Consider the following 16840-nt stretch of genomic DNA (forward strand, 5'->3'; position numbering starts at 1 on the left):
GCAAAACTGTATTTGAGAACAAGAATTTACACTTTAATTCTAGACTCAATGGGGGACATAGGAAGAGAAGCCAATTTGGAAATAACAGTTTTTAACTTTCTATTCACAGTCACTACTCGCTGGAGCATTTTAGATCAACTGAAACCTTTTTAGTCAGTATGTACATAGTTTTTTCAGCATCAGTCAGAATCAGAATGTTTTAGATTTTATTGGTGTTGATCACAACGGGGATGCCAGTATTACATTTATCTTATTGTACTGTACAATATAAAGCGCCTTGAGGCGACTGTTTTTGTGATTTGGTGCTATATAAATAAGATTGAATTGAATTGAATCTTCCTTATACACAATAAAAGACATGAGACGATGAGAAAAGAGTCCAAAATTCCTGCTGATGTTTTGGAAATATTTCAGACAATGATTCAGGGTCTACTAATCAAACCAAAGGCAAATAAAATGCACCTGACAATTTTATAAACATTTATTAGAAATTGTAAGCTTGATTATACATTATGGAGAGTTGAATCCTGACCTGAGACTTTCCAGTGTACAGTGTGGACTCTCAACTCCAGCACACAGAAGCTTCACTCCTGAATCTTCTAGGTTGTTGTCACTCAGGTCCAACTCTTTCAGACTAGAGGACTGAGAGCTCAGAACTAAGGACAAAGCTTCACAATTTCTCTCTGAAAGGTTACAGACACTCAATCTGGAAAATAAAGAACACAAAAACAGTTTGGGGACTGGCTGGAATAAATTTTGCCTTGTTTTAAACACATCAGAAATGTGGGAATTCCCCGTGATTTAGAAGAAATTAAAAAATACTGAGATACAACAAGAAACATGTTAAGTTCAAATTTATTAGCTACTTTAGACTGGTTAATCATGTCATTTAAAGAACAATATAACATTGTTGGATGGGACCTTAGTGTTTCCAGTGCACAATGTGGACTCTGCAGTGCAGCAGACAGAAGCCTCACTCCTGAATTTTGTAGGTCGTTGTTACTCAGGTCCAGCTCCCTCAGATTCGAGGTTTGGCAGGTGAGGACTGAGGACAGTGCTTCACAGCTTTTTTCTGAGAGGAAACAGCTACTCAAACTAGACATAAAGAACACAAGAATAAAATCAAACATCATGGATTCAAAATACTTTCATGGTGCAATGAGGAGGTTCTAGATTTGGCTATACACACACACACACACACACACACACACACACACACACATCCATAGAGCACAGTTCTAGGAACAGCTAAGAAAATGCACAGGACCCACAAGCTCCCAGACCTCTGGTAGAGGACCCGAGCTTGTCTATAAATATAGATATCTATCTATCTACATATATATATATACATACATACATGCATATACATATATACATACATATATACACATACATACATATACATATATACTAGGGGTGCAACGATACACAAAATTCATGGTTTGGTTCGATTTTTTCGATACAAAAAAATGTTCATGCCTTTTTAATTTGTCATTTATTAAAATTATAAATATATATTTTAACTCAAAAGTACAGTTTTTAAATTTAATGTTGCTGAAACAACAAAGTAATAAAAAAAATAAATCTATCTGATCGAGAAATCACTCATCTTTGGAAAAGAGAGTTTATTACAGAGAAATGGCTCTTTCCAAAATAAAAGCTATACTATACGCTTCTTCTGGGCTATATTCTCAGCAGCATATTAAACATATCAGGTCCCCATAAGGAGAATCATGTGCTAACGGCTGTCTAAATGACTCGGGTAAAGTTTATAGCATGCCTGCTGGTTTTTGTCTACTTCCACTTGTCTTTGCACTAGGATGCTGTCGGAGTAAATGTGCAGTCATATTCGATGTGTTCCCACTAGTGCTGTCAGTGTTAATCTCGTTGAAATGACGTTAAAGCCACAACACGGCAAATCTCCATTAACGAGCTACCGCGGATCACCCCGTGCATGGGGCTGGACGGCCAACACGTTAACGAGCTAACTGCGCTAACACACTAGTTCCCACCAATGTAATTGAGCATTGCGTGGCACATCCAACATACTATATATATATATATATATATATATATATATATATATATATATATATATATATATATATATATATATATATATGTGTGTGTGTGTGTGTGTGTGTGTGTGTGTGTGTGTGTGTGTGTGTGTGTGTGTGTGTGTGTGTGTGTACACATATATATACACACATATCCGGGCCATCAACACGTACGCCCTGCCCATGATCAGGTACCCTGCTGGGATAATAGGCTGGCCGAAGGAGGAGATAGAAGCCACTGACATAAAGACAAGAAAGCTCCTTACCATGCATGGAGGGTTTCACCCCAAATCCAGCACCCTGAGGCTGTACGCTAAGCGGAAGGAAGGGGGCCGGGGACTGGTGAGTGTCAGCACCACAGTCCAGGATGAGACAAGGAACATCCAAGAATACATTGGGAAGATGGCCCCAACTGACCAAGTGCTCAGTGAATACCTCAGGCAGCAGAAACCCAAGAAAGAGGAGGGAGACGAGGAACCATCATGGAAGGACAGGCCCCTGCACGGTATGTACCACCGGCAGATAGAGGAGGTGGCTGATATCCAGAAATCCTACCAGTGGCTGGACAAAGCTGGACTGAAAGACAGCACAGAGGCACTAATCATGGCAGCACAAGAACAAGCTCTGAGCACAAGATCCATAGAGGCTGGGGTCTATCACACCAGGCAAGACCCCAGGTGCAGGCTGTGTAAAGATGCCCCAGAGACAATCCAGCACATAACAGCAGGGTGCAAGATGCTAGCAGGCAAGGCATACATGGAACGCCATAACCAAGTGGCCGGCATAGTGTACAGGAACATCTGTGCCGAGTATAACCTGGAAGTCCCGAGGTCAAAATGGGAGATGCCCCCAAGGGTGGTGGAGAATGACCGAGCTAAGATCCTGTGGGACTTCCAGATACAGACGGACAAAATGGTGGTGGCTAACCAACCGGACATAGTGGTGGTAGACAAACAGAAGAAGACGGCCGTAGTGATCGATGTAGCGGTTCCAAATGACAGCAATATCAGGAAGAAGGAACACGAGAAGCTGGAGAAATACCAAGGGCTCAGAGAAGAGCTCGAGAGGATGTGGAGGGTGAAGGTAACGGTGGTCCCCGTGGTAATCGGAGCACTAGGTGCGGTGACTCCCAAACTAGGCGAGTGGCTCCAGCAGATCCCGGGAACAACATCGGAGATCTCTGTCCAGAAGAGCGCAGTCCTGGGAACAGCTAAGATACTGCGCAGGACCCTCAAGCTCCCAGGCCTCTGGTAGAGGACCCGAGCTTGAAGGATAAACCGCCCGCAGGGGCGTGCTGGGTGTTTTTTGTATATGTATATATATATATGTGTGTGTGTGTGTGTGTGTGTGTGTGTGTGTGTGTGTGTGTGTGTGTGTGTGTGTGTGTGTGTGTGTGTGTGTGTGTGTGTGTGTGTGTACACATATATATACACACATATATAACAGGCTGTAATTACTGTCATTGAACTTTATGAAAATCAAATAGATATAGCAATTGACTGAGATTTGGAAATAATAAAAAATAGTCAGGCACAAGAACAAAAGGATGACGCTCACCTTTAGAGGTAAGTATTTCTCAGGTGCATTGAATAGATAGAATAAACTGTAGAAAACTAAACAGCAGAAAGAAGAAGAGAAATAACAATTTTAACATAAACCAGTGGCACACTCAAGGGCCTGATCAACCCTGGCAGGGCCTCCTTGGATGAGCGTGTCTAGTGATAATGGCCGAAACGCCGATGAATCCAAGGTCCTCTACTGACGATGTGTCCCAAATTTTAATATGATAATTTAGATCAGATATTTAATCCCTAAACCTAACCAAGGAAAAATGGCAGATTAGACTGGGTAAAAAAACGAAAGTTATACATTTAGCCGACCTCAGACTTTCCAGTTTACAATGTGGACTTTGTAATGCAGCAAACAGAAGTTTCACACCGGAATCCTGAAGGTTGTTGTTACTCAGGTCAAGCTCTCTCAGCCTAGAGGACTGACACCTGAGAACTGAGGACAGAGCTTCATAACTTCTCTTTGAGAGGAAACAGCCATTAAGTCTGAAAAAAGAAAATCACCTACATTTATCACCATGTCCTAGACGTTTGGGAGAATGGAATGGATTTTTATTAGATATTTCATAGGGCCGCACAATCACAATAGATAGATTAGCAGCAGTTCAGTGTTACTGCTATGAAGCATTAAAAACATCTTGTATTTGACTGTAAATACTATCTAAAATACGTTAAAATTTCAAGGGATAGTGCTTTTAGTTTCTTCTTTTTTTTCCCTTTAAAATCCACAGGACAGTTTTTTTTAACTAGAATAGATATTTAAAAACTAAAAGTATAGTCACATGTTTACTCACAGAGCTTTGTTGGAGGCTTTGATCACTGGCAGCAGCCTCAGAAGAGCCTCCTCTGAAGCAGAGTATTTCTTCAGGTCAAATACATCCAGATCTTCTTCTGATGACAGTAAGATGAAGACCAGAGCTGACCACTGAGCAGGAGACAGTTTATCTGTAGAGAGACTTCTTGATCTCAGAGACTGTTGGATCTCCTCCACTAGAGAACAATCATTCAGTTCATTCAGACAGTGGAACAGATTGATGCTTCTCTCTGCAGACATATCCTCACTGAGCTTTTTTTTAATGTACTGGACTGTTTCCTGATTGGTCTGTGAGCTACTTCCTGTCTGTGTCAAGAAGCCTCGCAGGAGAGTCTGACTGGCCTGCAGTGAAAGACCCAGGAGGAAGCGGAGGAACAAGTCCAGGTGTCCATTTGGACTCTGTAAGGCCTTGTTCACAGCACTCCGGTGGAGAGATTGAAGTTTTGGTTTGTCAAATAATTTAGAGAATTTGAGGGTTGTTTGTTGTTCTTCCAGCAGATTGAGTCCAGACATGATGAAGGTCCGATGGACATGAAGAGCAGCCAGAAACTCTTGAACACTCAGATGGATGAAGCAGAACACCTTGTCCTGGTACAGTCCTCTCTCCTCTTTAAAGATCTGTGTGAACACTCCTGAGTACACTGAGGCTGCTCTGATATCGATGCCACACTCTGTCAGGTCTGATTCATAGAAGATCAGGTTTCCTTTCTGCAGCTGATCAAAAGCCAGTTTTCCTAGATACTTAATCATCTTCCTGTTCTTGGGACTCCAGTGTGGATCTGTGTTAGCTCCTCCATCATACTTGACCATCTTCATTTTGACCTGAACCACCAGGAAGTGGGTGTACATCTCAGTCAGGGTCTTGGGCAGCTGTCCTCCCTCTCTGGTTTTCAGCACATCCTCCAGAACTGTAGCAGTGATCCAGCAGAAGACTGGGATGTGGCACATGATGTGGAGGCTTTGTGATGTCTTGATGTGGGAGATGATGCTGCTGGCCTGATCCTCATCTCTGAATCTCTTCCTTAAGTACTCCTCCTTCTGTGGGTCAGTGAACCCTCTGACCTCTGTCACCATGTCAACACAATCAGGAGGGATCTGATTGGCTGCTGCTGGTTGTGTGGTTATCCAGAGGTGAGCAGAGGGAAGCAGTTTCCCCCTGATGAGGTTTATCAGCAACTCATCCACTGAGGTGGACTTTCTAGGATCAGTTAGGATTGTTGTTTTGTGGAAGTCCAGAGGAAGTCGACACTCATCCAGACCATCAAAGATGAACACAACCTGGAAGTCTTCAAAGCTGCAGATTCCTGCTTCCTTGGTTTCAGTAAAGAAGTGATGAACAAGTTCCACCAAGCTGAACTTTTCCTCTTTCAGCACATTCAGCTCTCTGAAAGTGAATGGAAATATGAACTGGATGTCCTGGTTGGCTTTGTCTTCAGCCCAGTCCAGGCTGTATTTCTGTGTTAAGACTGTTTTCCCAATGCCAGCCACTCCCTTTGTCAGCACTGTTCTGATTGGTTCATCTCTTCCAGGTGAGGCTTTAAAGATGTCTTCTTGTCTGATGGTTGTTTCTGGTCTGTCTGGTTTCCTGGATGCTGTTTCAATCTGTCTGACCTCATGTTCATCATTGACCTCTGCAGTCCCTCCCTCTGTGATGTAGAGCTCTGTGTAGATCTGATTCAGAAGGGTTGGGTTTCCTGCTTTAGCGATCCCCTCAAACACACACTGGAACTTCTTCTTCAGTGCAGATTTAAGTTCATGCTGACAAACTGCAGCAAAGTGTTCTTGATGGAAAGCAGTATATAGAAACTAATTATGTTTTAATAATCACAAATTACATGTTTAATTTTCTAAAGAAACCACTGTTTGAATACATTTAATCCTTTAAAACCAGTCGGAGCGGGAACGCTCCATTTTGCGTAACTATTTTTAAATGCCTGTAGAACCACATAAGCTAGCGCAATAATTTTTTCTTGCATGTGAAACCGGAGGAGTTGTACTTGCATCTTATGCCATCAGCTTGTCCTAGGTCACTGTTTCTTTCCATATATAGCTTTGCAAAACTTGCGTAAAAATCACTGGCAGCAACAAAAACACAATATTCCAGAAACACGCTTTGCCGATCCGATCATAGCACTTCCTACATTGGAATAGACATCAGTGTGAACTAAAGGGCTTTGGAGAGTGATGTAACGAAAGGGGGCGTGGCCAGGATTTTTGGTTGAGGTGCCATCTTTCTGGGCCAAACAAAGTTCAAGCAAAAGAGGAGCGAAAGCACACACATCAGCCATGGTTCGCACTTGCTGTGTGGTCGGCTGTAATGTTCGATCGCACGACCGGCAAGGGAATAAGCTTGAGAATGGTATATCTTTTTATGCTTTCCCAACCTGGAAGCAACATGAGGGAGCTCATGTATCGGATGTTACCAAGTGAAGACGTCAAGCCTGGATAGCTGCTGTGAGACGAGCTGATATCCAGTTCTCTTCCATCTCCAAATATCTGTTGGTGCTCAAGACATTTTCATTCCGGTAAGTTCTAAATATGTTCATATCACTATTTATAGCCTATTAGTTTTATTTTCGATGCACTCTGAGGTCATAGCAAATTACAACAAACATCCTACTGAGTGATTTTGCAGAATTACTCTCTATTTATAGAGTTGCTAATTATTTGGCATTATTGCAGGCAAACCAGCCCATGAAATGGATGAAACACATCGTGACTGAGTTCCAGCGCTACACAAGAGACCTGCTTCAAACATACCACCATGCCAATCAGATTACTTCTTCCATGTGAGGGTGAAGAGGTGACCCTTCTGGATAAGATGGTGAACAGTATGGTAGTAAAACCAGGGAAAAATGAAACTTGTTCCTGTTAAATATTCTTAAGTCTTGTACTGTATAAATAGCAGTAATGTTTCAGAAGTACAGTAAATTAAGTAGTGTTAGCAGTGGGTGCTATCATGTAAACGCTGTCATGATTTTATGTGAACATTTTGTCATTTGTAAACTATAAATGGCATGGATTCTACATTGTAACTGATATGATGATCTATAAAGTGGTTTTAATTTTTTTTTAAAAAGGCAAAAATTAGTTTATTTCTTTAGTCAACTTTTGAACAGTGGTACTCAGTCAGTACATATTCAGTAAATGTAAATTATTTACATGGCAGTGCACTTCAGGCATAAGTCTAGACAGTAGATAAAACATTATGGGTCATTCCCACAACCCACAGCTTTACTGTGTTCCAGCAAAGTATTCAATAGCGGTGACAACTCCTCCACCGTAGCAGGTGGGATTTTTCTTTTTTTGAGGACGGCTCCTTTTACCTGTCACTACGGATGGTCTGTTTATGTTTTGATCAAGAGCCTTTTTTTGGGCAGCTGAAGAGGAGAAGTCCATCTTAGGGCCAACCTCTGGCTGCATCTTGGTCATATTCCCCAGCAAAACCCAGTATGCAGGTTCATCTGTAACAGTCCTTGTGCCACAGATCAACACTGTTGGTTCTACATTAAACAGAAGAGCAGCGACAGGGGTGCAGGTCTCCGTGACTCCAGCCATACAGGTGTAGTGGGCGGCCCACTACACCTACCCAATCTTTGGTGAATTGGATGTGTCCCTCCAGAAATTTCTAATTGCGAAACTGGTTCCCCTTGTACGCGCTGACTCCACAGACAAGGTACGATAATATATCAGGCTACGTCAATAGCGGTAGGTCTTCAGGGTTTCTACTCCACGGGTCCACATTTCCAATGTAGGGAATTTTATGCAAGTACTGCCTCTTTGCATCCAGATGCAATCTGTCTCTGTACCGTCCTTTTTCTTTTAAACTGCTTTAAGAATGTTTCTAGCAATCGTCCTTCCAAGATAGTGTGTTTGTTTTGATTAGTGGCCCAGGAAGATGGCGCGGCGCTCCCACAATGCATTGTGGCGTGACGTCAACTCCAAAGCCCTATCGTATGTCTGACATTACGTGCCCGGAACCGGAAGTGACATAATTTTCGCGGAAAATGTAGCTTTTACCTTCGTGGCCTTATAAGCCTACACTTGTGTTTTTAAAAGTCATGTTTGACTTTATGCCTTGTAAATTAGAATAGACAGCTAAAGCTAGAAAACTAGAAGCAAGGGATGAACAGAATGTGGGAAAACCGCCAACTGGACAACAAGAAAAGGGAGACTGAGGACTTAAACCCACACATAGGAAAACTAGGGGATGGGAAACAGGAAGAGACTATCAAAATAAAACAGGAATTATGGAGAAAGACTTACACACCAGGCTTTCCACAGGGACTGAGAGGGGAAAAAACAGACATGAGAAGAAGACTATCTGGTAAGACAGAAAGGGAAAACCAAATGTGAAGAAAATGCTGACTAAACCCAAGAGAAGAATAGATCCCTAGGGAGGAAAATGCTAAGATAACCAAGAGCAGAACTAACTAACTAACAACTAACCATAGCAAACTTTATACATAAGGTAAACACAACCATGAAACTAGTGGTATAGGATATTCCAATAACCCAGCAACCCAGTAAAGTCCAGAAACATAGACATAGACAAAGTACCATGACACAGAAGGTTAAATCTTTAGATAAATCCTCTTACTGCTCTGCAGACGGTCAGCTAACTCATCCTGCTTCATTCTTTTTAGAAAGTCCACTGTGATCTTCATAAATGCCTCTCTGCTGCTGCTCCTCTGACTCTCTAAGCATTCTGGGTAATCTGGACTCAGAACCTTCTGGATCTTCTTCAGCTCGTTCCTCACAAAAGTGATGATGTTGTCCTCCAGCAGCTGGAACAGAATATTTATGAATGAGCCAATCAGACTGAAATCATGGAGCCAAACATCAGATCCATGTTGGACACACTGACCATCCACTGGTCTACAAAGAGCAGCATGGAGATGACTGTGAACAGAATAGATGTAAAAGTAGTTGTTGTACTTGTACAGACCATAAATATGGAGTCCAGATGTGTTTGATGCTCCTGGGCAGACTGACCACTGGGAACCTCTGAGCTCTCCTGGTCCACTCTGTGGCATAATCAAGGAGAATTACCGAATTTCCCAGAGGAACACACCCGAGGGATTAATAAAGTTTTATCTAATCTAATCTAATTAGTTCAAGGACAGAGCACAGATGAGTAAGTTTTCTTCTCTGTGTTAGTTCTCAGAAAATGCAATCCCAATCAAGTTTGTAAAGCTTTAAATGGTATCTCAGATATATTAGGCCAGGGGTGGGGAACTCTGGTGTTCTGCAGGTTTTAGATATCACCCTGGGTCAACAGACCGGAATCAAATGATTAGTTCATTACCAGGCCTCTGGAAAATTTCAGGACATGTTGAGGAGGTAATGTAGCCATTTGAATAACCTTTGTTGGATGAAAGACACATCTAAAGCCGGGAGGACACCGGAAGTTCCCCACCCCTGTATTAGGCAATTTCATTTATTTTTCCAGATGCATTCTCGCACCTACCCAGTCACACCAATCTCATATTGCACCATTTTGAGATATGATTCCTAAACAATAGCTTAAAAATGTGAAAAAATATAAAACAGGCTTATGTTGCTGCCGCTTAGTTCAGCTCACAGATCTGGTTGCTGAAGTGCACTCACTTTAGGTTCAGGCTTCAGCCTCCATTATAATAGTTGCCGACAAGTGAACATTTATTTCTGCATGTGCAGTTTTCCATTTGCCTCACTCCAGTTGAGTACCCTAATATTTGTCATAGTGTTTTCTTACTAAAGATCATCAAAGGCATCTCAGATATCTTCTAAGTTGTATTTTTGTTATACAGAATTCCTCTTTTGAGGGGACCAAATGAGACATTTTCAGGCATTAGTTCAGGCATTAGTTCACATTAGAATAAAATACTTCAATGCAGAGTGTGTTTTTGATGTCTTTATTTTGTGCATTAAACATGGGGATGTTTTCTGTTGTTGGCAGGTGGTGGGACAGCCCTATTCTGAAAATTTTGTCACTTGTTGTCACTGATCACTTCCTGTTTGCTGAAGTGGATTCTAGTCATTTAGAAACCTAAGCCTTGTTATTAAGAGACAATTTAAATGTGATTGAGGTAATGACATGTTTGCATTGCAGCAACAACAACACCAAGCAGTTAAATCAACTCTCAAAGAGTTCATGTTCCTAACAACTCACCTCTCCACAGCAGACGCCTGATGAACTTTAAAATCAATGGGCCGGTCTTCAGACCAGTCACTCTGTAAGGACACAGAGCTGGGTGGAGGTGCAGGTTGGTTCCTGTGAATAATGATGGAGCAGTGATGGGAGTGCTGAGCTGTGACATGGAGAAGAGTCATGGACAGTTAGAAATGGTCATCTCACCTCTGAGCTTTGGTCTGGCTCTCATGTTCCCCACACAGAGTGGTTTTAGAGCGAGGGACTCCCTCCTCTCTTTCCTTACACTGATCCATGCTGCTGAATTCACATCAGCTCACACACACTTTCTACCTTCACCTGCAGAGGAAACACAAATCATTCATGTGCACATTGTTAATCTATTGAACCTGCATCCCAATATTGTTGTTGTCCCAATGTCTCCCCGTCTTGTCTCCTGTTCGCTGCTCTATTGTTGTCTCTTTTTCTCTTGACCCTCATCTGCCGTGGCAGAATTCTTTGCGGGTTCCCGCCTCTGGCCAACACAACTGCAATCAATCTGTTGTGCATCATCCTGACTCACCAGTGACTATTTAAGATGGCTGTTCAGTGTTTCTCATCGCTGGATCATTGTACGACACTCGTCTTTGCAATGCCAGCTCTCTCTAGTTAATTCCTTGTCTCTTGTGATTTTCCTGGCTACTAACCATGTTCTCCATGTCAATAGAACCTGCCTTTTCCCCTGGAGTGTGTTCGTGAGTGTTTTCTCGAGTGGCGAGAGGACGTTTTCTGTGTGTGACCAAACAAGAGTGTGGTTTTCCCTTCCTGCCCCAGGTTTCCTTATAGCTGTTGTCTTCCCTTGCACATTTTTATATAGCACTTGGTTTTTTGGTAAATAAACTGTTCAATCTCTTTTTAAATGGAGTCCTGCTCTTGAGTCCGCTCAGTGACTGTGACAAATACAGGAAGTCTAAATTAGCTTTGTGTTTAAAAAGTCCAGTATCTAATCCTCTGAGTGTAGGTGTTTTAGAGCTCGGATGGAGCTGATGAATGAGAGAATATCCCAGTTCTAACTGCCTCTACGCTCTCTGGATGTCCACGCTGCCTACTCTGTTAAAATCTGGCCTTGCAGGCCTGGTACTTGCCTACCACGTTTGTTGCATCAGCTCCCCTCTAGATCAGTCCTGTTGGAATATAGCAGTTTAGCAGTGTGAAGAACAGGCCCCAGGAGTTCCTTTTCAAGCCTACAGTAAGTTGTAATAGCTTTTGATACTGCTGTAGATTAATTCTCAGTTGCTCACTTTCACTGTTTCACAAAGTAAGAAGGTAATGTTTACAGTTTAGTCTTTTTTAAAGATGTAGATGTATGACTGACTGGACCATACACTCTTCCTGAATTTGTAGGGTTTTTTTTTTTTTACACTTTTAACACATTTCTAAAATTGGAAGAGAAAACACAACAACAAAAGAACAATTTAAAAATCAATTTTGTATCTGAGCGAGAGAGTATATCCATGTATGTGTTTATTCTTCTCCCGTTTTCTTTTGCCTTGTCCGCTCAGGGTATGGAGCTTTGAGAAACTACCTTGTTGTGACTGTAATCACTACACAAACTCACAGCAAGAAAGTCCCGTATTCAATTCCACCAGCAGGCCTCGGTCATTCAGTTTGGAGTTTGGAGATAAAAGACTTTTGCACCGGGTTGGACACATCCAAACTCTTGGTTATCTCTTCTCCAAGGTTATCTTTTCTCCAACCTTCCTTTGCCAATAGAGGAACCAGTTAGTGCCATACTGTCCTTCCAGGGCCAAATACTGTCCTCCATCACTCCTTTTAAAACTTCTGAACTCCGCTGTGCACATAATTTCTCCCTCACTTTCGCCAACATCACTAAACCTTCTCTCCTTGACACAGTCATTCGAGACAGGGCTCCAACAAGATGACTACTGCCTATAAGGCATTGTCATCTCCTATGAGGTTATTTGTCCCAACTGCAGTACTCTACTGGGCTCTGCCAGTTTTGGGGGGTTACCATCATTGAGGACAGGTCTCCTCTAATCAGTCTTTCAAGTCAAGCAACCCTTCCAAAACTGCTCAGCGTTGCCTCTCTTCATTTCAGAAATCTGCACAGTAGTTATTGCTACCCTACCCAAAGTAAATTAACCAGGCAGGCACCCCTTCTCAATCGTCTACTCTAAGATAAGCACACGTAAGCATTTACGAGCCATTAACTCGAGTCTCAAAATCCCGGCAGGCGTCACTGTCAGTTCTTCAGTTCAGAGTCAAGCCTCGTCGCTACCTGACCGAGGGTTCCCCTCATTCATCAATCAAGGTCTTTCAATGTCCAAAAAGGAACACGCCCCCTCCGGGTCTTATTTATATAAACATATTTCGTTTTAAACATATTTCTAGTTAAACCTCTGGGCTCGACGGACGCGACGGCACGTCGAAATCACACGACCAAATCAAGACAACACAGCTACAAGATGCAGCGACTCAGAGTCCCCATTTCAAATTGGGTCGAAAGTGTGGACTTCAAACTATATACCACTCTTCACTTGCAAGTGAAAAAAGAAAAAACACCCCTTCCTTATTGGCGTTAAAGTGTACCATGTCAGCCAATCAAAAAAAAAAAAGATATGGCAACAGTGACACCCGCGACGCAAAGCGGGCGAGCGAAGGAAAGAGAGAGAGAGAGAGAATTTTCATATGTGAGACATTAGGGACGTTTAGTGTGTTTGGAGGCTACAGTTAGTGTGTTGTGTAGTTATTGTTTTGTATTGTGTGTCAGTTATACTGCTGAATGTCACATTGGCTCCAAAAAAGCCACCAAAACCAAATTCCAGTGTAAACGCTGTCTCCACATGGAAAACAGGACTCATACACCTCCTGCTGTCAGACCTGCAGGGTTTAGACCTGTGGTGTTCTCCTCTGTCTTATACTAAATACAAACTATTTTTTTGGACTGGCACAAATAATTTGTGTGCCTTCTTATTTGATGCAGAACACCTAATTGTTCTGTAAATAGTATTAAATGGTTATATAAAAAACGCCTGAGGCCTTGGCTGCATGTTTTAGGTAAATAGTACCATATAATTTTGTTGTTTGCAAAACTTGTGCATATTTGTTTTTAGAAATGTACAATTTCTATTTGCATTTCAAGTTATGAAAATGATTTGTTAAACATGTTTGTGGGTTTTACAGTAACAAATATATCTTTTTTTCTACTCTGATTTTGAATTTGTTCTCTGAATTTAGATCAATTGTGCTAATATAGTATGTCAAAATGAAAAAATACCTCAAATTTCAGATATTTCAGGTTGTGCTGAAAATAATGATACCAAACAAGGCAAGATAAACAGTTTTTAGGTTTATCTTTTTAGAGGTAAAATCAAAAGTAGTCAAAAACGGCCAATTATATCCAGGACCCCAGAGGGTTAAAGAAATTTTAGAAGGATGTCCCTCAACAGTGTAAATGCAAAAAAGTTGCATAACATAACTTCCAACCATGTGAAATTTATTTTGAGTGTCTTCATAGTTTTATTTTTGAGATACACCAATTTTTATGTACTGCAGGAAAAACGAAAATAAATATTAAAATGCAAATTTGAAAAAAACAAAAAAACCTCAAAACAATTTCCAAGAGTGTAGTTTGAGTTCTAAGGATCCCAGAAACTATACAGATAGACATGAAGTCAAAAATAAAAAAAAAACCCAAAAAGCAAAAAACACCAGGATATCTGTAAATCTGTAAACGCGCTATAGGAAAAAAAGCTACAATTTCCACGAAATGATGTCACTTCCGGTTCTGGGCAAGTAATGGCGGACACGCTGACGTATGTTGCAACGTGGGAAGTGTTATGAACGGCTAATCGTATCAGCAAAGCGTGGCCTGTCACTACCTGATCCGTACCGGAAACCTGATCAGTACCACGCATGTGCGAAAGGTGTCTACTTCCAGTCGAAGCATTTTAAGAAAGTTATGGGTCAGAGTATCTAAGATGTTAAGAATAATAAGTATCTCTTAAAATTTTTGCAATAATGAAACATTTCAATATAATGTAGACAAAAAAATGAAAAATAAAAAGATTGTTACGGATCAGGACTCTCCAATCCGTACCGCGCATGTGCAGATATTCTCTTCTTCTTCTGTTTCGTTTAATGGCAGTTTACTCCCCAGTGTACGAGGATACCGCCACCTGCTGACCTAGCGAATGAACCCTATTGTAAACTGAACTAGCGTCATTGCAAATGTGTGTTAAATTTGATTTAAATGGTAAATGGACTGGTTCTAATATAGCGCTTTTCTACTCTCTCTGAGCACTCAAAGCGCTTTATACAACTAATTCATTCACCCAATCACACAAGCACTCCTAAGCATCTAACATTCATATACATCCACACTCCGATGAGTGCATCGGAGAGCAACATGGGGTTAGTATCTTGCCCAAGGATATTTGGCATGCAGCCTGGGATCGAACCACCGACCTTCTGGTTAGTGGCTGATCTGCTCTGCCACCTGAGCTACAGCCACCCCACACTCGCATAAACGAGTGATACTCGAGTGTGTTTATGCTTGTCTGTGTGGAGAGGATTGTTGGAATAGTGATGATGATGTCTGCTATCAATGTCAATTGTCAGTAAACTGTCATGGTCCGAGGAGCTGATGGGATGCCCACGCCCACGGGTGTGGCTGTCAACTCCACACCTGCATCCCATCCCAGGCGATCTTCAAATGGACTATTTAATCCAGCTCAACCAGCTGCTCCACACCAGTCCATTAGTCGCCTCTCAGCGGTAACATGCACCCACATGAAGGTGGTTGCGAAATTGCTTCCTTGTGCGCTTAGGTAACAGCTCGGCGTGTTTTAAGCCCTCTCCTGCCTGTCTTCCTGCCCGCCTGGAGTTTTGGATCACTACCGGTACTCGTCTCCTCTATTCACCTGGAGTTCCCCTGTGGACCCTCACCCCCCTCCAGTTCCCACGGCCCCACCTAGACCATAAGATTAATTCTCTACCCACGTATGCTGTTATTTCTCCATTCCCCAGTAACCCTCTTCCTCTTTCTGTTGCAGCCTCCCACAGTCCCGATTACGGCATTCCTGAGTTATTTCCCGGTCCCTTGGTTTTCTAGTTACCTGGCGTGTTTTCCTTTGACCCTTCCGGGACACCCTTAGTTAATATAAAGTTTATTTTGTGTGCACCTTGGCGTGTTGTCTCTGCTTCTGGGTCCAGCTTGTGTGCTGAACTATGGTTCATGACATAAACACTTAATCTGGCTGATGAATCTTCACGTGACATATTACTAAGTCAGTATTATTAAGTCTGTAATTAGGCGCCATTCTTCTTATTTTACGGCGCTGTTGTTCAATCGGGGGACGTTCTCTGTTGAGGAGAAAACCCTGATTTTTTTTGTATACAGATTATCTATTGTTTAGGACCAGGACCAGACGAGGCGGGACCAGACGAGGCGGGACCAGACAAGGCGGAAGCAGATGAGGCGGAAACTGACGAGGCAGGACCAGACGAGGCAGGGCCAGACGGCGCTGAAGCGGATGCGGAGGCTGGACCAGGCAACACTGAAGCGGATGCGGAGGCTGGACTGGGCGGCGGCGAAGCTGAAGCTGGACCAGGCGACGGCATGGGCGAAGACACAGAGGCTGGACCAAGCGGCGGCGTGGGCGCAGACCCAGAGGCTGGACCAGGCGTGGATGAAGACACAGCTGCGGAACCTGATGGCAGTGGGACGGCTGCGGAACCCGACAGTGGTGATGCTGCAGGCGGTGATGCAGCTGGAGGTGATGCTGCAGGCGGAGATGCTGCAGGAGGAGATGCTGCAGGAGGAGATGCTGCAGGCGGAGATGTGGATGCTGCAGGCAGAGATGTGGATGCTGCAGGTGACGGAGTAGAAGTTGCAGGGGATGATTCAGCGGGTGACGGCTGAACAGACTTCCCCGGACTGTCACAAGACATGAGAATGTGCTGGTATGGTCCCCTCAGCTGATGAGGCGTGGTGCTGTGTGGGCTCCTCGGACCCACCAGCTGACGAGGCATGAGGCTGGATGGGCGATTCGGGCCCTCCAGTTGACGACACTTGAGGCTGGATGGGCGACTCCGGTCCTCCAGCTGTCAACACTTGAGGCTGGACGGGCGATTCAGGCCCTCCAGCTGACGACCCTTGAGGCTGGATGGGCGACTCCGGTCCTCCAGCTGTCAACACTTGAGGCTGGACGGGCGACTCGGGTCCTCCAGCTGACGACACTTGAGGCTGGACGGGCGATTCAGGCCC

The 16840-nt window shown here is 43.1% G+C and overlaps 1 protein-coding gene across 4 annotated transcripts in view; it reads right to left on the reverse strand.

Moving 5' to 3' along the window:
- The window catches only part of LOC146648790 (protein NLRC3-like), a 28687-nt gene that overhangs the window by 3713 nt on the left and 8134 nt on the right, over window positions 1-16840 (reverse strand). For 2 of the 4 annotated variants that reach the window (XM_085388235.1, XM_085388234.1), the window contains exons 2-9: window positions 10780-10911; window positions 10594-10695; window positions 9388-9466; window positions 9040-9226; window positions 4420-6220; window positions 3938-4111; window positions 922-1095; window positions 533-706 (exon numbers count right to left, since the gene is read on the reverse strand). In XM_085388235.1, coding sequence (XP_085244361.1) covers window positions 533-706; window positions 922-1095; window positions 3938-4111; window positions 4420-6220; window positions 9040-9226; window positions 9388-9466; window positions 10594-10695; window positions 10780-10868 — 2780 coding nt within the window. In that variant the 5' untranslated portion in view covers window positions 10869-10911. The remainder of the gene's footprint in view (window positions 1-532; window positions 707-921; window positions 1096-3937; window positions 4112-4419; window positions 6221-9039; window positions 9227-9387; window positions 9467-10593; window positions 10696-10779; window positions 10912-16840) is intronic. The other 2 variants (XM_085388237.1, XM_085388236.1) reach the window with 2 other exon arrangements.

The sequence above is a fragment of the Rhamphochromis longiceps genome, linkage group LG18, assembly GCF_057381845.1.
Source record: "Rhamphochromis longiceps isolate RC_006_pf linkage group LG18, R_longiceps_female_GT1.1, whole genome shotgun sequence".
Taxonomy (NCBI): Eukaryota; Metazoa; Chordata; class Actinopteri; order Cichliformes; family Cichlidae; genus Rhamphochromis; species Rhamphochromis longiceps.